We start from the raw sequence: 24196 nt of genomic DNA, 5'->3' as shown, positions 1-24196 counted from the left end.
CTCGAGCGTTCTTTGCCATGAAGCCCGCGCGCCACGGTCGGCAGCCACCTCCCCCAGCTTGAAAAGGGGGGGAACCTGCGACCTGTTCTCCCATCCCCGCCCGGTTCAGGAGAGTAATGAAGCCAGCTATAAGTGTCAACACATTTATTTACACATTGTAGTCGGTAGGCAAATTACCCAGCCCAGCCTATTCAAGGGTACAAATCTCAGACTATTAACACACAGAACCTACCAGACCTTTCCCTTCTCCAGAGTGCCCGGGGCGGAGGCCTAGACTACCAGGAAGCTGCCGAAAACCTAAGAATTAAATTCAACGCCTTCATCTGATTTCTTTCCAAAACGCCCCTTTTATTAAGTAGTGACTTCTCAGCTCTGCCCCATTCATACGTTTTTGCTCTCCTACTGCCCACCCACCCAAGATTGTTAATAATAACAATAATAACAACAATAATACTGTAATAATATTAATAATACTTCACATTTGTACGAAGCTTACAGAGTGTTTTCACATATAGCATCTCCTCTGAGCCTCCCAACAGTTCTGTGAGGTAGGTATTTCTCACCTCCCTTTTACAGACGGGGTAACTGAAGCTCAGGGAGAGAATGGGATTTGCTCAAGGCCACACAACTAGTTAGTGGTTAAGCTAGGACTTGACCCCAGCACCCCATATTCAAGTCCAGTGTTCAAACACCACAGCCACCACTGTAAAGTGGAGTGACATTTCTTACCCCAGTCAGGCCTGAGGGGCGGCCTAAGGAGGGAGGGGTCTGAGACTTCTCAGACTAGGTGGGGGAAGGGCTCAGCAGTGACGCGGGGAGTCAGGGTACTTGGCCTTCAACTCCTGTTTGAACTGACGGTAAAGGATCTTATTGTGCTGATTTTCAGCCTCCTTTTGGGGATGGAATTTCAAAACTTCTTTGAAGCCCTTATGAACCAGGAAACCTTCATTCAGCACCTCGAAATCGAATCCTGCCACGTGCAGCTCACAGGCCTGTGGAGGGAGAGACAGAAGTGTGATGACGTTCCTAGAGCAGAGACTGACATCCCTGCTCGCTCCAGCATTTCTAGTCCTCTGGAGGCACCATGGATCTTCCAAACATTCAACCACTTCCTGAACTATGATTCCTCCTGCCTCACTGCCTCTTTTCCATCCAGACCTCCCTGATGCCCCCATCCCTCCTGCCCCATTTCCCCTTCCCTCTCCCTTAAGAGCACCTGGCTGATACGATTGAAGCCATACTGCCGAAAGCGCTCGTCGAAGGTGGGCACCTTGCCTCCAGCCACGTAGAATGGCTCCCAGGGGTCTTGCCAGGGCACCACGTAGGCAGGCCTCAGCAAGGTCTCTTCTGGCAGGTTGACCCAGCGGGAGTAGTTGGTGGGCGCCTGGCAGGGGGTGCAGAGCCCATAATAGAAGGGCCGCACCTCGCCCACCTGGTAGAGCTGCAGCAGCTCGTTTTTGTTCATGGGCATGCGGCGGGCTCGACGGATCTCAAAGGCAGGCACCACCAGCGCTGTGCCCGCCCACTGCTTGCTCTGATCCAGCATTTCCCGCAAGCTTCTCCACAGCCCCTCGCTGGGCACCATGTCCACGTCGATTACTAGGGCATAGTTGGCCCCCTCACGAGCCAGATTCCTCAGCAGGTTATTGGGGTAGGAGACGTTGGTGCCCAGCGCGTAATTGACCCCGGGCTGGGCCACCCTGGCCAGCTTGTCAAAGACCTCCTGGCAGGAACGCAACAGGGCAAACTCCCCTGGCTCCCGGGGGTCGGGAACGGCGGCCTCGTAGCGTGAGGGGCACACAAGGTGCATGGCGACCCTGGCACGCATATCGGGGCAGTGGCTGCTCAGAGCGTAGGTCAGCACCGTGGCCAGCTGCGCCTCCTCCTTGGTGGCGGCGAACACCGACACCGACAGAGGGCCCTCCCAGCGCTCCAACAGGCCCGACAGGTGCAGCAGGTTGTCCACACTGGCGTGAGTGGCCAGGACCACATCGTTGGGGTCCATGGTGGTCTTCAGTAGGCCCCTGTAGACGCGGTAGTCGCCGCTGGCGTCCAGGACGCCTCCAGAGGCCAGCGCGGTGCGGAGCTGCGCCTTGACTTGGTCCACCGACCGCGGGGACGGGGGAAAGAACTCGAAATATTGGTCTTGCTCCTCTTGCCCATGTAGCCCGGACAGCAGCGACAAATAGAGCAGCTGCAGCATAGCCACCAGCATGAGCGCGGCCAGCAGCAGCTGGTAGAAGGCACATCGGATGGCGTAGGACATCTGCATGGCTCTCGGGGTTCGGGGCGCGCAGCAGGGACCACCGGGCCGCAGCCTCTGCCAGCTTCTGCAAGCCCGGATTTACCGCAGCCTGCCGAGCGCGGCCGAAGCGAGCCGAGGCGAGCCGAGCCCCTCGCGCAGCCCCGCCCACCCGGCCGCCCGCGCTGGCCTCGGGCGAGCCAGCTCGCCCCCTGCTCCCCGGGAGGAATTACTGCAGCCTCGGTCCTCGCCGCGCGCTTTGCAAACACTGGAAACTGACCGCCACCGAGCCTGCTGTCTTCCGGGGGACCTGCACCCCCTCCTCTGAGTCAGTGCGCGACCTCCTGGACTAAGTGCGTCCTGAGACCTCGGTTCTCTCGCCCCAGAATCAGGGAGCAGAAACTGTGACCGAACTTGACTGTAGAATGGTGAAGGATGGCGCGGGTTCCTGGCTGCGGCCGGCGGAAAGGAACATAAAAGCCCCTCTCTGTCTGCCGCCTCTCCCTCTAAGTTTTATCAGGTCTGTATTAAGGAACAGCTGCAGGGGTCCCGGAACACGCCAGGATGAGAGATAAGGGCATGTGGAAGAGTGTGCCTTATGTGGGACGAGGTGGCCGAGTGGTTAAGGCGATGGACTGCTAATCCATTGTGCTTTGCACGCGTGGGTTCGAATCCCATCCTCGTCGTTCGTGTTTTACGCTGGAGGTGATTCTTAATTTTCACATCCTGGTATCTGGGGCAGTGGGTTGAAGAGAACTGAACTGGGGATGCGGCACAATTCAGTACAGGCCGGGTCTCCTTTCTGTGTTTGTTCAATGTGCAACTCCGGCAGGTTCGTGCTCCAAGTATGTGGAGCCAGTGGGAAGAAGTCGAAGCTGTACTTTTCCTTCTCCATAGAAAGAGGGCCAACGGTTTGGTGACAGCAAAAAACCAGAGCCAGAATTCTGATCAATGCAAATTGGGGTCCAAGAACTAGAGAAGACCCCCCCTGGAGGAGCTGGTTTGTCTAAAGTAGTGGGACTGGAGGCAAGGAGGCGGTGTTAGATCATTTAAATTATTAAATTATTCAGCGCACTGATTCCCCTTCCTCTAGCACTTGCATGTATCCACACACCTGCTGCCCTCCCTCACATACACAACTACTTAACACCAGTCAGTGTACACAGAAGGCGCCTAATAAGTGTTTCCGGAATGATTGACCCATGGACTCTATAGGACGAGGAGAGGCTGTGCAGAAGGGCAATTACTTTCATAGGTAATCTGTTCCAGCGCTGTGAATCTTCGGAAGGAGCTTTGGGTCCTCCCAGGGAGGGCCTGGAATGTCGGTTTAAGGTATTTTCCTGCTGCTCCACAGGCAGTAGGGAACCAAGGTTGTTGAGTTAGGAAGTGATAAGGAGCAGGAGACCTTTGTTTTGCGGCCCCAGCTTGTGGAATCTGAAGCTGTCTCCTGGTAGGTAGTGTCAGAATTGAGTTGCATAGGACACTTAGCTGGTGTCAGAGAATTGCTTGATGTGGGGTGGGGGTGGCGGATAAAATAAACCAAACAAACCTAGGCATCAAAATTTATGTCCAAATTGTATGTATACCCTGGAGAATGAAATGGAAACCCACTCCAGTATTCTTGTCTGGAACATCCCATGGCAGAGGGCTACAGTTCAAAGGGTCAAAACAGTCAGACATGAGCAACTGACCACATAAACACACACAGTGAAGACCCAGACACAGAGAACAGACTTGATGCAGTGTGGGAAGGAAAGGGTGGGGCAAACTGAGAGAGTAGCATGGAAATGTATAAATTACCATATGTAAAATAGATGGCTGGGGGAAATTGGCTGTATGAGCAGGGAGCTCAAATCAAGTACTCTGTCGCAACCTAGAGGAGTGGGGTGGGGTGGGGTGGGGTGGGGTGGGAGGGAAGCTCAGAGGGATGTATATATACCTATGGCTGATTCATGTTGATGTCTGGCAGAAACCAACACAATATTGTAAATGAATTATCTGCCAATTAAAAATTTTTTTAAGTAAGGAAAATTAAAAAATTGTATAAAAATAAACTGAATTTTGTGTATTGTCCTTGAGCCCTGCAACTTTGCTAAATTTGTTTATTTCCTCTTAATTGTGTGTGTGTGTGTGTGTATTCTTTAGGATTTTCTGTATGTGTGTATATCATTTGTGATTGCAGGTAGTTTTACTTCCTTCTCAATTTGGATGCCTTTTATTTCTCTTTCTTGCCCAGTTGCTCTGGCTAGAACTTCCAGTACAAAGTTGAAGAGATGAAATAGTGAAAAGTAGGCATTCTTGTCTTTTTCCTGATCTCAGGGAGACTTCACTCTTTCACAGTTAAGCATGACATTAGTTGTGAATTTTTCATAAACACTTTTTCAGATTGAGGAAGTTTGTATTTATGCCTTGTTTGTTGAGTATTTCTGTCTTGAAATGATACTGGGTTTTGTCAGATGCTTTTTCTGCATCAATTGAGATGACCATGACCTTTCATTTCATTAGTGTCATGTATTACAATGATTGATTTTTGTATGTTGAACCACCTGCAGTTCAGTCCCTCAGCCGTGTTGACTGTTTGCAACCCCATGGACTACAGCATGCCAGGCTTCCCTGTCATCACAATTCCTGGAGCTTGCTCAAACTCATGTCCATTGAATTGTTGATGCCATCCAACCATCTCATTCTCTGTGTTCTCCTTCTCCTGTCTTCAATCCTTCCCAGCATCAGGGTCTTTTCCAGTGAGTCAGTTCTTCACAATAGGTGGCCAAAGTATTGGAGTTTCAGCTTCAGCCTCAGTCCTTCCAATGAATATTCAGGACTGATCTCCTTTAGGATTGGCTGGTTTGATCTCCTTGCAGTCCAAGGGACACTCAAGAATCTTCTCCAACACCACAGTTCAAAGGCATCAGTTCTTCAGTGCTTAGCTTTATAGTTCAACTCTCATAGCCATACATGACTCCTGGAAAAACCTTAGCTTTGACTAGATCGACCTTTGTTGGCAAAGTAACGTCTCTGCTTTTTCATATGCTGTCTAGGTTGGTCATAACTTTTCTTCCAAAGAGCAAGCCTCTTTTAATTTCATGGCTGCAGTCACCATCTGCAGTGATTTTGGAGCCCAAGAAAATAAAGTCTGTCACTCTTTCCATTGTTTCCCCATCTATTTGCCATGAAGTGATGGGACGGGATGCCATGATCTTAGTTTTTTGAATGTTGAGTTTTAAGCGAAATTTTCACTCTCCTCTCTCACTTTCATCAAGATGTTCTTCAGTTCCTCTTCCCTTTCTGCCATAAGGATGGTGTCATCTGCGTATCTGAGATTATTGATATTTCTCCCAGCAACCTTGATTCCAGCTTGTGCTTCATCCAGTTTGGCATTCCTCATGATGTACTCTGCATATAAATTAAATAAGCAGGGTGACAATATACAGCCTTGACGTACTCCTTTTCCTATTTGGAACCAGTCTGTTGTTCCATGTCCAGTTCTAACTGTTGCTTCTTGACCTGCATACAGATTTCTCTGGAGGCAGGTCAGGTGGTCTGGTTTTGCCATCTCTTGAAGAATTTTCCAGTTTGTTGTGATCCACACAAAGGCTTTGGCGTAGTCAATAAAACAGATGTTTTTTCTGGAACTCTCTTGCTTCTTTGATGATCCAATACATGTTGGCAATTTGATCTCTGGTTCCTCTGCCTTTCCTAAATCCAGCTTGAACATCTAGAAGTTCTTGGTTCACATACTGTTGAAGCCTCACTTGGAGAATTTTGAGCACCACTTTTCTAGCGTGTGAGATGAGTGCAATTGTGTGATAGTTTGAACATTCTTTGACGTTGCCTTTCTTTGCAACTGGAGTGAAAACTGACATTTTCCGGTCCTGTGGACATTGCTGAGTTTTCCAAATTTGCTGGCATATTGAGTGCAACACTTTCACAGCATCATTTTTGAGGATTTGAAATAGCTCAGCTGGAATTCCATCACCTCCACTAGCTTTGTTCATAGTGATCCTTCCTAAGGCCCACTTTACTTCGCATTCCAGGATGTCTGGCTCTAGGCCAGTGATCACACCATCGTGGTTATCTGGGTCATTAAGATTTTTTTTGTATCGTTCTGTGTATTCTTGCCACCTCTTCTTAATATCTTCTGCTTCTGTTAGATCCATGCTGTTTCTGTCCTTTACTGTGCCCACCTTTGGATGAAAGATTCCTTTGGTATCTCTAATTTTCTTGAAGAGATCTCTAGTCTTTCCCATTCTAATGTTTTCCTCTGTTTCTTTGCATTGATCACTAAGGGAAGGCTTTCTTTTTTCTTTTTTAAAAAAATTAATTTATTTTAATTGGAGGCTAATTACTTTACAATATTGTGATGAGTTTTGCCATACATCGACATGAATAAAAATATGGGACATTTCACAAATTTGTCTGTCATTCTTGCTCAGGGGTCATGCTAATCTTCTCTGTACCCATTCCAGTCCATTTTAGTTCACTGATTCCTAAAATGTCAATGTTCACTCTTGCTATCTCTTGTTTGACCACTTCCAATTTACCTTGATTCATGGACCTAACATTCCAGGTCCAATGTTAGGTTCGTTCTAATGAACCACCTTCATTCTAGAATAAATCCCACTTGGTCATGGTGTATAATTCTTTTACTGTGTTGCTGAATTCAGTCTACTAGTGTTTTGTGAGGAATTTTACACCTATATTTATAAGGGATTTGGGTTTGTAGTTTTATTTTCTTGTGATATCTTTATTTAGCTTTGGCATCAGGGTAATGCTGGTCACATATAGAGTTAGGAAGTATTCTCCTCTTGTATTTTTTGGAAGAGTTTGAGGGCTGGTGTTAATTCTTTAAATGACTGGTAGAATTTGCCTGTGAAGTCAGCTGGTCCTGGAATTTCCTGGGAGGTTTTTGATTACTGATTCAGTCTCATTCCTTGATATAGATACATCCAGATTTTCTACTTCTTCTTGAGTTACTTTTGGTAGTTTGTATGTTTCTAGGAATTTGTCCATTTCATCTAGGTTCCTCATTTGTTGGCATACAGGTGTTCATAGTATTCTCTTACAATGCTTTTTATTTTTGTATAATCAATAGTAATGACCCCTTTCATTTCTGATTTTAGTAATTTTTAAATCTTCTCTTTCTTCCTTAAACAACTCAAAAGTGTGTCAATTTTATTGTTTCGAAGTACCAACATTTGGTTTCATTGATTTTTCTCTGTTGTTTTCCCATCCTCCATTTTGTTCATCTCCACTCTAATCTTTAGCCTCTCCTTCCTTCTGTTGGTTCTGGGTTGAGTTTGCCTGAGATACTTCCTCCTTTTTAATGTCGGCATTGACACCAAGTTCCTCTCAGCATGGCTCTTGCTGCATCCCATAAAATTTAGTATGTTGTTTTCCATTTCCATTTGTCTCAAAGCATTTTCTAACTTATCTTTTGGTTTCTTTTTTAACTGATTAGTTGTTTAGGGGAATGTTGTTTAATTTCCACATATTTGTGCAGTTTCCAGTTTTTCTATTATTGGTTTCTAGTTTCATTCCACTGTAAGTGGAAAAGATGCTTTGTGTGATCTTAGTCTTTTAAAAATTATTGCAGCTTTGTTTTGTGGCCTAATGTATGATTTCTCCTGGGGAATGTTCCATGTGCACTTGGGAAGAAGGTATATTCTGCTATTTTTAGGTAGAGTGTTGTGTATATAGGTCTCTTTGCCTATTTGTTTCATGTGTGTTCAAGTCCTCTGTTTCCTTGTTGCTCCTCTGTCTGGTTCTATCCTTTATTGAAAGTGGAATCTTGAAAAAAAAAAAAGAAAGTGGAATCTTGAAGTCTCTATTATTGTATAAATGTCTATTTCACCTTCAATGTTTTCAATTTTTGCTCCATATTTTTTAGGACTTTGTTGTTAGGTATGTATATAATTATTATATCTTCTTGATGGACTTACTCTTTTATAAATACATAACATCCTTCTTTGTCTCTTGAATGATTTTTGAATTAGTCTTTTTTGTTTCTGATGTTAGTATACCTACCTCAACTGTCGTTTGCTTACCATTTGCACACAATACCTTTTCCCCATCCTTTCACTTTCAACCTATTTGTGTTTTTTACTCTCAAGTGGTAGAGAGCATAGGCTTAGTGGCCCCATGGCATGTGGAATCTTCCCAGACTTGGGATCTAACCTGTATCCCCTTCAATGGTAGACTGATGCTCAACCACCGGACCACCAGGGAAGTCCAAACTTTTAATTGGAGAGCCAAATCCATTTACAAAACCAGGAAGTGTCCATCTCATGAAAGGGCGAGCAGCTTGAGGATAAGGACTGGCCTTCCAATGTTTGCGTCCCTCCATGAGCCTGACTCAGTGCCCTCCACTCAGAGCCTGCTCCAATTGTTTGCTCATGGGCACTGGCTGCTTCTGAGGGAAGCTGGGACCTGTTGGCGGAGCTGTGTCAGGCTGGGGAGGTGGCAGTGGGCAGGCAGGGGGTGGTGCTGGGCATCAGCAGAGGGACCAGCAAGTGGAGCCCCTCAGCTCAAGTATTTGTTTCTTTTTTAAAAAGTAGGTTTTATTATTTACTTGACTGCCCTGGGTCTTAGTTGTGGCATGCAGGATTTTTAGTTGCAGCATGTGGGATCTAGTGCCCTGACTAGGGATCAAACCCAGGTCCCCTGCATTGGGGGTGCAGAATCTTAGCCACTGGGCCACCGGAGAAGTCTCCTTTTATTTTATTTAAAAAAAAATTTCAAGTATTTGTTTCTAACATCAAGCCCAGCTGCATCCTGATCTGATGAGAAAGTTGGGCAGAGTAGGAGGAGGACCGGAAGAAGGAATTCCAGGTTGTGTCATCATAAGGGCATCTGAGGGGTGGGTGTTCTCTTTCTGGACCCATCCTCCACTGCTCAGCCCCACCTGGGCTTGCACCAGAGGGCCATGGACCAGCACCAGTGGGTTCCCCAGGTTGGCTGGGTCTGGCAGGTCTAGGGAGCTTTTGAGTACAACAGACAATAGTCTCTGAAGGTGAAGAAGAGAAGGGGACCTCGGAAGTATTGGGGTCCTGCTCCCACCAGTCCCAGCCAAAGGGTACAGTTAGGCTTAGTGGTCTGTACGAAATATTCCCAGGACTACAGCTACCATTTAGTAAATGTCAGCCTGTACTCCAGTGCTTTCTCCAGTACTCCAGTCTTCAGGAATCCCTGTTCCCACTGCTGGGAAAGAGCCTAACTTCAAACCCAGGACTCTGAGTCAGGGCACATGCACTTAAATCACCCAGTTAAATGGCTTCTGCAGAGGGAGCCACCTCTTCTTCTTTATGTCTCCTCCTCTAATTCCCTGGTTAGGCCTCACCCCTAAGGCCCTTCATCATTTGTCTGCAGCCCACTGCCCCAGCCTTATCCTTGCCCCTTCCCCTCTCTCACACCCTAGGGACTCCCCACACTCCCTGCCCTGCTGCCAGAAGTCCCCACTGTCCCCTGAATATTCCATATCCATCCAGGCCTTGCATTTTCTGGTACGTCTGCCTGGGTTGCCCATCCCCCACCTTAGCCCAGCAAACTCATATTCATCCCTCAACGCCCAGCTCAGAGGACACCTCCTCAGGGATGCCTGCCCGAACTTCCCAGTGAGATCAATGGCCCCCTCCTCTAGCATCTCATATTACACATTTTATAGGGTCCTCACAAGCCCTATCACAAGTTACATTCTATTTCCCATGGCCTTGGGAGTAGGGTCATAGCTCCTTTGTTTCAGGGTCGTCAGACCACCCAGAAGCTGGCACAGTGACTAATGGTCGAAGGAATAAATCCTCACTTGGAGTTGGCCCTGTGTCTTTATTTCAGTTCCCAAGATTGTATATTTTGTGTGTGTGTGTGTGGCTGCACTGGATCTTCATTGCGGCATACCAGGTCTTTCACTGTGACACTCAGGCTCTCTAGTTGTAGCATGAACTTAGTTACCTCTGGGCATGTGGGATCTTAGCTCCCTGACCCGGATTCAAACCTGCATCCCCTGTATTGCAAGGTAGATTCTTAACCACTGGACTACTGGGGAAGTCCCCCAGGTCATGTCTTGCCTCACTTTCCTCTTTGATTGCAAAGCAGCCTCTGGCTTCTGAGCAGGGCCTGGCGCTGATTTATCACCTGGTGTATAATAGCTGCTCATTGAGTGGCCGTGGGAGGCAGGAGGGCAAATGGGCAGAAAGGTCCGTGCTGGTAATCTCAAACACCCTGCTCTTCCCTGCCCTGGGCAGGGTAGCACAGATGTGTGGCAAAGCAGGCCTTTCCTCTATCCCTCTGCAGAGCTGGTTGACTGTATCCCTGAGGCTCCATTTCTGAGAAGCAGGGAGCCTGGGGAGGCAGAGGACGCTGGTGCGGGGAGAGAGTCATAGTTATCCATGCAACCAGGCAGTCTGTCTGGGAGTACAGGGCTTCTTACAGGCCAGTACCCCTTGGCCATCATGTGGCCAGGAAGGCCCAGCCCAGGGATGCCCACAAATCCCTTCCCTTCTCAGGGCCTCGGTCATCCCATCTGTCGAATGGGTACAATCATCCCCACTACACCCAGCTCATCAAAGCCAACAGAACTGAAAGTGCTTTGGAAATAAAGACTCAGTGAGATCATTGTACAAATGAAGACGGTTGTTATTAGACCCAGGAGCAGGGTCCGAGGGAAAAACAAGCAACAAAAAGGTGCAGTAAGTGTTCAGGGCTCTCGCCTTGAACCCCTTGAGGAAAAGGGAAGCAGGCAGAGGGCAGGAAGAACAGCACCTACAGGGAGGTGGGGACCGGGTCCTGGCTCTGCCAAGAACTGGTCATTCCCCCCAGGACTGGGTTTCCTCACCTGTACAGAGGGGGGCACAGTCCCTGCCAGCCTCCCTCCAAGGGCCTCAACGTGGCTTCAGCGAAAGGGCAGGGTTGGAAGAGTTTTGCAAACTGTAAAATGCAGCTCACACCTGCGGGCTAACTGCAGTTCCGGGAACCGGGCCCAGCCGGGCTCCGGGGAGTAGACACAGTGAGTCCTGGCAACGTAGACACTGTTTGAGGCCCGGAGGTCCTTTGAGCTCCCTCAGATCCCTAACTCCTTCTCCCCCGTCCCCTCAACCTCCCTGGATTCCTCTCTTCTGGGAGGAACAGGTCCGAGAGACCTGACCGTGGGGTCGTTGAAGCCTGGAGAGAAGAGGAGGTCCTGCCCTGGACTGGCCCCCACCCCCACACAGACTCTGAGGCCATGTCCACACCAGCCACATGGCTGGCAAGACTCCACTTGTGGCCTCTGAGTCCCAGCGATTCGCCAGTGGGTTTGCTGTGATTAACAAACGCAGTCCTGACAGTGAGGATGGGCCGTGGTCCTAGGCCCTCTTTTCCCTGATGATCACCCTTTCAGTGAGGTCTTATGTGCATCCAGATAGTGCGTCAGCTCCACTCCTGGGTGAGGGCTGGAATGGCAGGCGGTGAATTCTTCCTAGCAGCACTCCAGGTGGCCGCCAGCCCAGGAAGAGGAGCTGTGCCCGCCTCTTGCTGGAGCCCTCAGGCCACAGGGCCCCCGCCCACCCGGCCCGGTGAAGGCTTGAGCCTGGCCCCGTCATTCCCCCAGCGCTGGGCCTCAGCTCTGAATAGAGACACTGGGAGAGCCTTCGATGGAGCGCTTCAGAGCAGCGCCTTGAAGAGGAAGGAGAGGGAGGCGCCACAAGAGAGCCCCAGCGCCAGGAAGAAGGTCATGAGGGTGCCGGTCACCTCCCTCTCCTGTGGCAGCACCTGCCTGGGATACACAGGAGAGGAGCTCTGAGAAAAATGTCGGGCCCACCCTGGACCCAGTCCCGTGCCCTCTGCCCCTCTAACAACGGGACGAATGATTTCCAGTCTGGGCTGGCGCAACTTCCGGGCCACTACAGTGAGGCCCTTCCCTCTGGACTCCAGCTTCCTGATCTGTCAAATGGGGCCACTGGACACGGACATCTCTCACGCCCCTGGGGTCTAGATGCCCCTGCCTTCCTTCTTGGCAAAATGCCCCCTACCTGGTCTTCCTGTCCCCTCTATGCTCCCTTGTCCCCCAGGGTGAGCAGCCCAGGAACTCTGCTTGTGACCTCAACCTTGGGTCCCCTGCAACTGAGAACGTGGGAGAGTAGCTGGGCCTTAAGGAACGACCGTGCAACCTGTTTACTCACTGAGGGGGAAACTGAGGACCAGAGAGGAGGCCCCAGAATCGGCCTGGGCTGCTTTCCTAGGCAGGAACCTCCCAGCCGAGTCCCCTGTTCCTCAGCTCCTGGCCTGGGGCCAGTCCAGCAGTGAGGGCCTGACCTGACGGGCGGGGCGGGCACCAGTGAGGCCTGGAGAAACAGCTTGGGCCGGGCTGGCCGGAAGCCGAACCCTTGGCGGCTGTCCCTCTCCAAGACGGACCCCATCTCCCTGCTCCCAAGCCCGTCCCTCGCCTCCCCGTGCCCCAGACCTGGGCGCCAGGCACATGGTGAGGGACACGAGGTAACCATTTGAGACAGCGAAGAGCAGCATGAAGGTGATGAAGTAGGCGTCCTGGGGGAAGAGAACGGGCAGCCGGGACCTCTCCGGGACGTGGCACAGCATGAAGAGTGGCACGAACAGGACGCGCAGGCAGACCAGCAGGGGCAGCAGCCGGCTGTCCTCGTCAGGCTGCGGCAGAGGGCGGGGGTGAGGCGGTCCCCGGGAGCCGGGCCTCTGCTCCAGGCCACCCCCCTCCCGAGAGATCCAACTATCACTTCCCCTGGCCTACCCCGTGTGAGCCAGGGGGGACCCAGCACGGGGGCCTCTGGAGAGCAACGGGCAGGGCCAAGGCCCCCCAGCCCATAAGCGCCCAGCCTCTGCCTCTCCTGAGCGCCAATTTGTGCTCTTGCAGTGGCAGAACTAGAAGAACGTCTGTGGTTTTCCAAGTTGGTTGCGCTGAGCACCCCTGGGGGTTCCAAAGAACCCTTTGGGGCAGATGGGATTGGAAACTGGGGATCCAGACCCGATCAGAGCAGCTCCTCTTTGATCTACTATATTTGTTGTGTGTCCTTGGAAGATTTCATTGAAAGAAGGGGCATCATGGTGAAAAGCAATCCAAATACTAGGAATCCTGTCTGACCTCTCACATGGTACAAGAACCTCTGCGTAACACTCTCCAAGCACCTGGGGCTGGGCCCTCAGCTGGACGCTGGAGACCCAGATCAACTGGACATGGCTTCTGCTTTCAGAGAGTTCACCGTCCAAGCCCTGGCTTGCATGCCTCCAGGGGCCGGTGCTCTGTGCTAACTGGCTGTTCCATTACCAAACCCAAACCAGGGCCAGTCAGTATTGGGAAGTCACCCTTCTGTGCTCTTTCACACTCTCTGATCCCTGACAGCTTCTCCAAACGTCCGATCACCCCAGTAGATGTGCTCACCCACAGGAAGTAAGAGGTCAGGCTCCGTCCCAGACAGTCCATGACGTTGAAGAGGAGGAAGCAGCAGATGGGGTTGAAGAACTGACCTGGGGGTGGGGGCAGAGGGGGCTCATCCTGGTCCAGGCTGCCCACTCCCCTCTCTCCCCTCCACTCCCATTGCCCTGTCCCCTTCCACTTCCCACCACTCACTCCACTTCCCAGGACTGGTGGAGCTGGTCACCATGGCGGTGATGGCCGGGAAGACGGACAGGGTGACTGTGAAGACCAGTACGAGGCACAGAGCCGTCAGCCAGATCTGGGAGCCGGAGACGGCGGTGAGCACGCCGCCAGGCTCAGAGCCCAGCACGCAGCCCCGACCCTCCACCCCAGCCTTGGCCCCAGGACTGGGACATTGGGGCCTGGGCCAGCGTGTCCCTGACCCGCCATGACCCCGTCACCTCCGGTGGACAAGCTGAGTACTAAGGCCGCAGTCCATTCTAAGCGTCTCGGGGGTAGGCTGGAGAGAGCAGCTCTCTCTTCCCCAGGGATGAGGGTTGGGGGTTGTATCCAAGCCAAACCTTCCGGAGGACGATGAAAACTGAAGGTTTTTCTGGCTTCTGAAGTTCCTCTGGTTCCACCTCTGTCTCCTTCTCAAGGTCGAGATCCAAAGTCAGGGCTGCCTTCTGGGGGCTGTTGGGAATCCCATTCTTCTCATCTGGGGCAAGAGGAGAGGGCAGGGTCATGCCTGTGACAACCAGGCTGGAGGAGGGGAGATTCCAAGCAGTTAAAACAAGTGACCCTCCACCAGCCCAGGGGCAGGCCAAGAGAACTAATGGAAATGTGCCAACCTACTATTTATTGGGCTTCCCTGGTGGCTCAGTTGGTAAAGAACTGCCTGCAATGCAGGTGACCCAGGTTCGATCCCTGGGTTGGGAAGGTCCCCTGGATCTTCCCTAATGGCCACCCACTCCAGTATTCTTGCCTGGAGAATCCATGGACAGAGGAGCCTGGTGGGCTACAGTCCATGGCGTCACAAAGAGTCAGACACAACTGAGCAACTAACACTTTCACTTTCACTGTTTATTAAAGTTCATACATGTATCAGGCACAGTTAAGCACCTTAGATGGATTATTCCACTACCATTGCTTTATAAAAAAAAACAAAAACCCTGAGGCTCAGAGGGGTTATGTGACTTGACTGAGGTCACACAGCTTGGATGTCGTGAAGCTAGGATTTCAACTCAGACACACCTGGATCTAGGACCTGCAGACCTGAAGCTCTGCTGCCTGCCTATTTTATGGAGGAGGAAACTGAGGCCCAAAGGGGAATTGAACGGATGACTTCAATCCCACTGACTTCCCTTCAAGATCATCTGCCTCTGCTCACACAAGGCTCCTAGAGATGAGGGCTCTAGTTGGGGACAGAGGCAAAATGCTTCCCTGTGGAGATGGCTCCAGCCTCCCCTGGCTCTTCCACCTCCCCGGCAGGGTCCCGGGCTCACCAGATTGGAGGAGCTCAGCTTTGGTCTCCAGCTCCTGACCTTGGGCCTTCGATGGTTTCTTGGCCAGATAGTAGCGAGCAAACTTCTGCAGAAGGAAAGCGTTGTCCCTGCCTGGCTTGGGCTGAGGTGCCTGGATCCCTCCCCACCCTGCTGACTTAGAGGCTGGGTTCCCCCAGTGGCTGACTCCTTTGGGGATCAGGACTGGGCCCCTCTGCCTCCTTTGGCTTCTCTCAGGACCTCAGACTCAGGGCGGTATCTGTGATGCTCCAAAGTGGGCCTCGAGCCCAATACCAGGCTCACCAGGTGAGGCAGGCTGAGGTAGCACACGATGGACATGATGGTGCCCACGCAGGGCGTGATGAAGTACCCCAGGGCGGACGTCTGGGCATCCACGCCACCTGTGCAGAGACTTCAGCTGCAGAAGGGAAGGGACTGTCCACCAGCTCCCGCAGGGAGCTTGTTCTACTTCACAGAATACACGTCTCAGATTCACCTCCCGGCCTCTTCCATTCCTCCCACTGACACTCAGGACCCTTGTGCAGGGGGCCCTGGCCTAGCCCCTCGCGTCTCTCGCTCTGTCCCACATGTCATTTTTAATGAGCACATAGTAAGTGCTCAACATAAATGTATGCTCCTTACAATCTGAGTATGGAGCTGTAAGAATCATTCAGGTTGGGAAGCGAACACAGGTAAGTGCCTTATCCAATGCCCCTGGCTAGAGAACAGCGGAACCGGAGTTCAGACCCGGTTGAATCCCACATCTGTCCCCTCTTCCCTCAACCTCAACCTGCTGCCACAGGCCAGTGCTGGCCTCAGGAACCCTGCTCTGGGCCCCAAGTTAACCCAGTCCTCATCCATCATTCTCTCATGGTAGGACTCAAGAGCCCCACACCCAATCCCCAGCTCCCCCATCACCCCATCACCTCTGTCTCCACCACCGCCCAAGGCATCTCACCCTTAGCACACGCTCTGCTCCCTGGAATCCCAGCCTGCCACCCAAGTCTACTCACTGGCCATGGATATGATCATGGCAAGAGCAGCGAAGATCCCAGCCAGGCCCTGGCCACTGAGGAAGAGGGTGCTGTACTTGGAAGGCATGGTGCCCAGTTGCCCGAAGAGGCTGCCTTGCAGAACTGCACCGAAGGCTGTGGAAGGACAGGATTGAGGGTTGCTGCTCAACTAGGTAGGCCTCGAGGGCTCCCTGGAGGGGGTGTCGGCTGGGTGCACAGGGGACTCTAGACTAGGTTGGGCACTCTGGTGTAACACCCCACATGCATTCCTCTTCCGAGGTGCAGCCCTGGGTGTGAGGGGCTGGGGGCCAGAAGACCTGCTCTCAGGTCACTCCGGGGCCTGGGACAAGTGACTTTTCCTCTCTTCTGGGCCTCGGTTTCTCATCGGGGATATGGGTGATGTTTCTTCTGTTTTCCCTTTGATACCTTGGGTCCTTTCAATTACAAGAAGAGGCTTGGCTGAAGCCCTGGTGGGGGGGGGGCAGAGTGGGGAAGTGGGGAAGGGCTGAGGTGCTCACAGTTGATGAACCAGACAGAGGCCATTGTGATGGAGAAGAAGAGCCCGGGGCTCATGTCCACCTTGACCAACACCGCCGTCAGGGTAAAGAGGAGCAGGATGACCAGCAGGCTGCCCAGAATCCGCACCATCTCGGGGATGCTGTTCGGAAAGGGGGAGGGCAGAGTGGACATCGCTGGGCTCAGGCCAGGCAAGGGGAGGAGGGCGAAGAGTTTCCTCCTAGGACTGGATGCGGGGGCTGGGGAGAGACGCAGAGGGAGGGAAGGGAGGATGGGAGGGCTCCCCTCAGGGGCCCAGATGGAGCTGCCTCGGCAAAGGGGGAGGGGACCCAGGGGGCGGGCCTGGGACTGAGCCGGGGGGCGGGCTCTCACCACTGGTACAGGAAGGAGTTGAGGAGTGTGAAGAGCAGCAGGGGCAGCTGGGACAGCAGGGTCACCCAGTTGTTGAAGTTGAAGGCATCTGCGGGGCTCGTGTGGTTGGTGCCCAGGGTCTCGGCGGTGCTGTTGGCCCCCGCCAGCCGCCCCTGGAAGTACTGCCAGGAGGCCAGGGGGGTAGGGTACAGGGTCACCCCACAACCTACCTACCCTCGGGAACCCCCCAGCCTTCTTCCTCTGCCTCCTCCCACGCCCGGGATCGCTCCATTAACTCCTGCGGGACTAGCTCTCTGTCCTTGCGCTGTCCCCAGCACCTGGCATGCACTTGGAGCTCAATGAACGTGCAGAGTTGAATCGAAGTCTGGGACGGAGCCCAAGCCCAAAGATCCCCCAGCTTGGGCCGTGCTCCATCTCTGGATCACCCCTCCTCTCCTGTGGCTCGGTCACAGCCCCCACCCCCACTCCTGCAGCAGTTTCTAGATTCCTGAGTATTTATGGAGCTCCAACTATAATCCAGGCTCTGGATCAGATGCTGACCAACTGCTTTCTCTCTGGAACACACATCCTGCCACAACTCTGCTTAACTACCCCTCTCCCCACCCATGGCTCGCTGTGGCCTGCAGGGCAAAGCCCTGCAGCATTGGGAACAGCATTGGGGGCCTTTCAGAACTAGTTTCCATTTTGTGGCCCATTTCTTGTTCCATCCTGCTAAGCTTCAGGCACCCCAAGCTCTGGCCCTTTCTCTGTAGAGGTTGGCACTCTCTGCCTCTCGTTGCCTTCACCAGACTCCTGGCTGTTTGAAATGCCCTCCCCTCTCTGACCACTCACCTTCCCAACACAAATGCTTTACCTACCCTTCTCCCAAGTTACAGATCACCTGATTATTAAGCAGAAGGAACTGCTCTCTCCCCTGGGGGCCCCTTGGACTTGGCTCCTAGCCTGGGATGGCACATGTCATGTTATATTACCAACATTTCCTTGGCACCTGTCTTGCTCTCAAGATCAGGGGCTGATTCATCTTTGCATCTCCAGGGCCCAGCACATGGCTAGGCACTGAAGAGGCATCTGGAAAGTTGTTGCTTTTAATATACAAGAACAACCCCCTACCGAAGAGAACATAAGCCCTGTATTCCTGCCTTCCCTTGAAACAGTGAGGATGAAATCTTCCTCGGCTGTGGTTCCTCCTGTAACCCCAGTGCCAGGAACTCTAGGTGTACATTGGATGAATGAATGTAATTCATGCTATTTCAATGAAAATCAAAGGCTTGGATAACCACTTTTGGAGTGACCAGCCCAGGAATAATGACAAAGTGGAGGTGGGTGGGTAGCTCCTTGCTGGCTCCACAGGATCTCCTGACCTGGTGGCCCTGCGCTAGGATCTGGGCACTCCTGAAAGCTTGTGGATCCTAGCCATGAGAGAGGGACCTCTCCTCCCTGCGGCCCTCTGTTTCAGCCGACAAAGGGGACACAGTGAGGATTCCCTAAGAAATCCCATGGACAGAGGAGCCCGGCGGGGCTCCAGTCCATTGCGGTCGCCGAGTCGGACCGACAGAGACACTGACACTCTGCGTGGTGGCGAAAGGCGGCTGGAGGGACGGCTGGTGGTTGTGGCCTTGGATCTGTCACTCCAGCCACGAGTCTCACCGGGATGGCTGTGATGAAGAAGTTCCAGGGGAGGAGGGTGCCCAGCCCGAGGATAAAGAAGCTGATCCCGACCAGGTGGTAGCTGTGAGGATCAGATAGAAGGTCACTCGGAGGACTTCCCGCTCCGGCGGCCCCTCCGCCTCCCAGACCAGCACCCTCCCCCCACCCGGCTCGGGGAGCGGACTACAACCCCCATCACCCAGGCTCAGGCACCCCAGGCAGGGGGCTGACGGGAAGTGTAGTTCCAACTGGTCTTCTTTGCGCTTTAGAGATTCCAAAGGGAGCGGCTCTGCGCTGCCCACGGCCACTGGATCCCCATATGCCGCACCCCACATGGTCCCCAACTTGCCTGTCCCGCGGGGCGTCTCCTCGCGCCATGGCCGCCCGGCGGGGTGAGCCCGAGTGGGAAAAAGATGCGGGCGCCGCACCTGCACCTGCCCCGGGGCCCGTGAGCCAAGCCGGGGACCCGGGAGGCCGGGTCTGGCCGGTGGTGGACACGGGAAGCGGGGTCGGGTCTTCCACGGTCCGAGGCCGGGCAGTGGAAGGCGGAAGCTGGGCTGGGAGCTCCACGCCAGTTTCGCCCGGTCTCAAGTACCGCAGGCTCGGACCTCGGCTCCGCCCTCGGGGCGGGGACAGCGGGGAGCCCCACCCCTCCCGGCCCCCGAGGAGAAGGGGCTCCAGACTCCAGCCCACCCCCGGCCTGACCTCCTGGTCCCCGGACTCCACCGCTCCCCGTGCCGCCCGAGAGGCTATGATCCGGGAAGATTCCCCCGGATCTGCGGGCGCCGGGCCCCGACCTGTGCGGGCGGGTGGGGGGAGGTAGTAGGGGTGTCCGCCCTGCCCCGGCCCCCTGCCCAACGGAGTGCTATGGAGCTGACCTGGCGCGGAGTTCCCCAGGCTCCGCCAAGACGGAGGTGGTGCCGTGGCGGTGCTAGCACCCGCTAAAGTGCAAGACCCCTGGGTGGTAACCCGAGCGCGGCCAGCCCCGGGGGAAGCCGGAGAGACCGTCTGTCGCCGGCGGTCCTGGCGGGCTGCACTCAGCTGGGTCCCCCCGGGAGGCAGAGGGGAGGGCCAGATGTCGGAGCTGGCAGAGCCCGCGGGCAGATCTGGAAGACAAATAGATGAACCCTTCTCCTCCAGCGGGTGCCTGGGGAATCGCCGGGAGTTTGGGGCGCACAGCGGAGGGTCGAGTCCAGAGGAGGAGTCCAGAGGGGCTTCCTGGTGGCGGTGTGGCTAAGCTTCGGAGCAGTGGCTCCGGAGGAAAGGGAGACCCAGAGGAGATCCAGGCCCGCTCCCTAGTCTTACCTGGGGCTCTCCCATCACCGCCACTTCAAAAAAAAAAAAAAAAAAAAATTTACTTTTAGGGACTTTCCCGGTGGTCCAGTGGTTAAGACTCCGCGGCCTCTGCAGGGGAAGCGAGTTCGATCGCTGGTCGGGAAGCTAAGATCCTGTGTGCCGGCTTCCCAGGTGGCGCTAATGGTAAAAGATCTGCCCGTCAATGCAGGAGACATAAGCGACATAGGTTCGATCCCTGGGTCAGGAAGATCCCTTGGAGAAGGAAATGCCAACCCACTCCAGTATTCCTGCCTGGAGAATCCCCATGGACAGAGGAGCCTGGTGGGCTACAGTCCATGGGGTCGCAAAGAGTTGTACAGGACTGAGCGACTAACGCACACACACAGGCACCCGGGTGCAGCTAATAAATAAATATGACTTTCAACGATCCCACATCACATCGTATCAAACATTAACGTGCATTCAGCTCCCACCCTTTTTCCGTGAAAAACTTTGAAAAGATGATAAACCATTGCACTTTTGAAATTAATTTTCTCTAACTCATATAATTTACAAGAGGGTTTGCTTTCTCTGCAGTTGCCGTGCGTAATGAAGATGCTGGAAAAATTTTGTCACAAATTGTTTTAATAAGTAATGACATTTTATGGCCATTTCCTGGTTACCTGTGTGTGTGTTTTCTCCAGTCTGTGAGGCAAAGACTGTGCTTATTTAGTTTGGCGTTTATTGCAAACGTCTAGAGCAGCTGCCTGGTACATAACACATGCTTGAAAAATGTTTGGTTAATAAATGGGCTGCAGTGATACGCAAGTGATTTTAGAGAGAACAGAGTTGGCTTTAAATTACAGTGATTGAGAAAGTTACTGTGTCTTCAATTTGCTTTCAACCTTTTAGAATATGACAAAGAGGAAAGTCTCAATTGTGGTGCTAACGTTTTAACACTTATTAATCTCTATTTAGGTAATCTCTCTCTCTCAAACACACACACACACACACACAAAACTGACCTCAGAGGTTTTGCTGATGATTTTACCTAAATAGAGATTAACAATTTTTATTAAAACTTTCATTCTATGTTTTTATAGTTACTTTATTTTTAGGGCTACTTATGCTGGTTTCCTATTTATTATAATAGATACTTTTCCTTGAAGATGAATTTATTTATACATTTAATATAACTTAACAAATTTACTTATGAAAAGTGAGTCATTTATAGAAAATTTATAGAAAATGAAGCCCCAGTTGGGGCTGCAGGTGTGGGCACAGCTGAGACACAGGCTTCCATGGAAAGACATGAGGAACTGAGGTTTGAGAAACACTGCATTTGTGAGGCAGTAAGCTAGGACGATGAGGGCATTTCTCCAAGAGAACAGCCCGTACCAAGGTCAGGGACAAGAGAATGCCAACACGTTCAGGGACATGCAAACAGATCCCTTTGGCAGGCAGGGCAGGAGTGGGGGACGAGCCTCTGCAACGGCCGGTCTGGTTATGACCGAGTGCTGAGTAAGGAGTGTGGATTTCATTTTAAAGGAGGAGTTCGACTCAGTCATTCTTTTTTTTTTTTAGTTTTATTTACATATTTATTTTTGGCTACACTGGGTCTTTGTTGCTATGCAAGTTTTCTCCAGTTGTGGTGCTCGGGCTTCTCATTAAGTGGCTTCTCTTGTGGAGCACAAGCTGTAGGCTTCGGTAGTTGTGGCTCTAGAACATAGACTCAGTAGTTGTGGCCCATGGGCTTAGTTGCCCAGAGGCATGTGGGATCTTCCTGGACCAGGGATCAAACCCATGTCCCCTGCATGGGCAGGCAGATTCTTATCCACTTACCAGCAGGAAAGTCCAATCATCCTCCTAATATGCATTCTATTACTATCCTGCAATGAAATTCACCTATCATAAAGCCTATCTATACACACAAAAATTAATGCCAATAAAATACCTGATTGTACTACCTAGGATAAAGAATAATGCAGTGTTTGAATATGTTAATGCTCAGGCACAGTGAAGCAATCTGATGCTGGCCCCTCTTTGTATAGCCACTGTTTTTATAATGCACATACAGTGTAGGCAAACCAGCCACTGCGGGACTGCTAGTTTGCTCTCGGTGATATGATTTTCTGAAATGGTGACCAAGTCTTGGCAAAGTTCCAAACAAAGCCACGCGCAGCTGTCCCTCTATGTAGAGAGCAGCTGTGTTACCAAAGAGTGCTGCGTATATTTGAACCTTACCAATAATACATTGCATCCATATGTGAAATGTGGTTAGTCTAGGCAGAGAAAATTATAAACATGATTTTTAAAACTAAGTAATAGGTTTATTTTTAGTACAGTTTTAGATTCACAGAAGAGTTGAGCAATAGATCAGAGAGTTCCACGTACTCACCTTTGCATTTCATTCCCCAGTTCCTGCTATTACTAACATCTTGTATTAGTGTGGTACCTCTGTTACAATTGATGGACTAATATTGGTATAGCTAGTCTGTAGTTTACATTAAGATTCACTCTGTCTTGTACAGTCCATGGGTTTTGGCAAGTGCATAGTGTCATGTGTCCACCGTTACAGTTTCATGTGGAATAGTTTCACTGACCTAAAAGGCCCCTGTGCTTTATATTTACCCCTTCCCTCCATCCCCCAACCCCTTGGCAACCACTGATCTCTTTACTGTGAGTATAGTTTTGCCTTTTCTGAAACGCTATATAGTTAAAATCACATAGTATATAGTCTTTTCAGACTACCTCCTTCCATGTAGCAATATGCATTTGAGATTTCTCATGTCTTTTTGTGCCTTAATAGCTCATTTCTTTTTGTCATTGAATACTATTCCACCTTCTGGATTTTCACAGTTTGTTTCTCCATTCACCTATTGGTTGCTTCCAGTGTTTGGGGATCACATAGAAAGCTTCTGTAAACTTTCATGTTCAGGTTCTGTGTGGCCATAAGTTTTCAGTTCAGTTGGGTAAATACCCAGGAGCACAACTGTTGGGTCATGTGGTATAGGTATGTTTAGTATTGTAAGAAACTGCCAGACTGTCTTTCAAGAGCCTGTACTATTTTGTATCCCTATCAGCAATGAATGAGCATTCCTGTTGCTCCCCAGCCTTGCCAGCATTTAATATTGTCATTGTTTTAGGTTGTACCCATTCCAGTAGGTAGGTAGTAGTTTCTCATTGTTTTAACTTGCACTTCCTTAATGATATGTTATGATGACCATCTTTTCATATGCTTATTTGCCAGCTGTAGACCTTCTTTGATGACGTCTTTGTTCAGATCTTTTGCCCAGTTTTGAGTTGTGTTGTTTGTTTTCTTATTGTTGAGTTTTGAGAGTTCTTGGTGTATTTTGGATATAAGTCCTTTATCAGATACATGTCATGCAAATATTCTCTCTCATTCTGTGGCTTGTCTCTTCATTCTTTCAGTAATTCCTTTCACATAGCGGAGGTTTTCATTATAATGCAGCCCATCTTATTGATTTTTTTTCTTCCATGGATCATTCTTTTGGTGTTGTAGGTAAACACTTTTGGCTAGATGTTTTTTCTCTTTGTGTTTTACATTTTGGTCCAAGATTTATTTTGCGCTAACTTCTGTAAAAATTTCACCCACATGAATGCCCAGGACATTAGTTACAAGTTGTGCAGGATACAGGCAAGCTTTCCTTGTGTGGGACTGTCTTGTGTATTTGGAGATAACTATTGGAGAAGGAAATGGCAACCCACTCCAGTATTCTTGCCTGGAGAATCCCAGGGACGGGGGAGCCTGGTGGGCTGCCATCTATGGGGTCGCACAGAATCAGACACAACTGAAGTGACTTAGCAGCAGCAGCAGTATTCAATATTATCCCTGTCCTCACCCACTGATTACCATCCTTGTGACTACCAAAAAAATAAAAGCCCTCAAATGCCCTAGGAGTCAATACTGTCCTTCTAAGGATCATTTCCTCCTGACATAGGACACAGAGGAGGAAGGTGTTCAAATAAGCTATTTAAAGGTCACTGCAGTTGCTGTGAATTTTAACACAGTCTTTTGGAGGCATTCATCCAAAACTAATTTTTGTTTAGCTTGGTTTTGAACTTCATATAAATACAATTTGCTTTTTAAAAAATCAACACATTTTTGAGATCCATTCATGATGATACATTTGGCTGTTGTTCTCTCACTGTTCACTGATGTGTAGTATTCTACAGCATGGTATTTATCTTGGTGGATAAATGTCGCCGGCATTTGACTTGTTTCCAGTTTTATGCTAGTTTAAGCAACGCT

The 24196-nt window shown here is 51.0% G+C and overlaps 2 protein-coding genes and 2 non-coding genes across 5 annotated transcripts; 1 reads left to right on the top strand and 3 right to left on the bottom strand.

Annotated features, from left to right (window-relative positions):
* Positions 1–129: 129 nt before the first annotated feature.
* B4GAT1 (beta-1,4-glucuronyltransferase 1) lies at positions 130–2391 on the bottom strand. The gene is made up of 2 exons (XM_043926198.1): positions 1217–2391; positions 130–992 (listed from the first exon to the last, which is right to left on the bottom strand). Exons 1-2 carry the CDS (start codon positions 2270–2272, stop codon positions 801–803), a joined length of 1248 nt encoding a protein of 415 aa, XP_043782133.1. The 5' UTR covers positions 2273–2391; the 3' UTR covers positions 130–800.
* A 455-nt stretch (positions 2392–2846) lies between these two features.
* TRNAS-GCU lies at positions 2847–2928 on the top strand. Its single transcript has one exon. It is a non-coding gene; the product is annotated as a tRNA-Ser (tRNA).
* A 3702-nt stretch (positions 2929–6630) lies between these two features.
* LOC122677693 lies at positions 6631–6734 on the bottom strand. The gene has a single exon (XR_006335891.1). It is a non-coding gene; the product is annotated as a U6 spliceosomal RNA (small nuclear RNA).
* A 4115-nt stretch (positions 6735–10849) lies between these two features.
* SLC29A2 (solute carrier family 29 member 2) lies at positions 10850–19405 on the bottom strand. 2 transcript variants are annotated; one of them, XM_043926172.1, is made up of 12 exons: positions 18998–19389; positions 18649–18730; positions 17002–17162; positions 16632–16771; positions 16114–16248; positions 15404–15501; positions 15104–15188; positions 14180–14316; positions 13812–13917; positions 13623–13708; positions 12675–12874; positions 10850–11987 (listed from the first exon to the last, which is right to left on the bottom strand). In XM_043926172.1, exons 1-12 carry the CDS (start codon positions 19024–19026, stop codon positions 11876–11878), a joined length of 1371 nt encoding a protein of 456 aa, XP_043782107.1. In that variant the 5' UTR covers positions 19027–19389; the 3' UTR covers positions 10850–11875. The 2 variants fall into 2 exon arrangements, with proteins under 2 accessions (XP_043782107.1, XP_043782097.1); XM_043926162.1 differs by lacking the exon at positions 10850–11987 and adding an exon at positions 11994–12526 and having other exon boundaries at positions 18998–19405.
* Between the last annotated feature and the right edge of the window lie 4791 nt (positions 19406–24196).

The sequence above is a fragment of the Cervus elaphus genome, chromosome 2, assembly GCF_910594005.1.
Source record: "Cervus elaphus chromosome 2, mCerEla1.1, whole genome shotgun sequence".
Taxonomy (NCBI): Eukaryota; Metazoa; Chordata; class Mammalia; order Artiodactyla; family Cervidae; genus Cervus; species Cervus elaphus.
The sequence above is the reverse complement of the archived record's forward strand: the minus strand, read 5'-3'. Positions and strand labels throughout refer to the sequence as shown.

What these genes read in the sequence shown, in the direction of transcription:
- SLC29A2 (XM_043926162.1), bottom strand. Translation starts at nt 19,026, where the DNA reads ATGGCGCGAGGAGACGCCCCGCGGGACAG. An exon ending in GGAGACGCCCCGCGGGACAG is followed by an intron (nt 18,731 to 18,997) that starts GCAAGTTGGGGA and finishes TGATCCTCACAG; the next exon opens with CTACCACCTGGTCGGGATCA. An exon ending in ACCTCAGCCTGCCTCACCTG is followed by an intron (nt 15,189 to 15,403) that starts GTGAGCCTGGTA and finishes TTCCTTCTGCAG; the next exon opens with AAGTTTGCTCGCTACTATCT.
- B4GAT1 (XM_043926198.1), bottom strand. Translation starts at nt 2,272, where the DNA reads ATGCAGATGTCCTACGCCATCCGATGTGCCTTCTACCAGCTGCTGCTG. An exon ending in GCTTCAATCGTATCAGCCAG is followed by an intron (nt 993 to 1,216) that starts GTGCTCTTAAGG and finishes CTCCCTCCACAG; the next exon opens with GCCTGTGAGCTGCACGTGGC.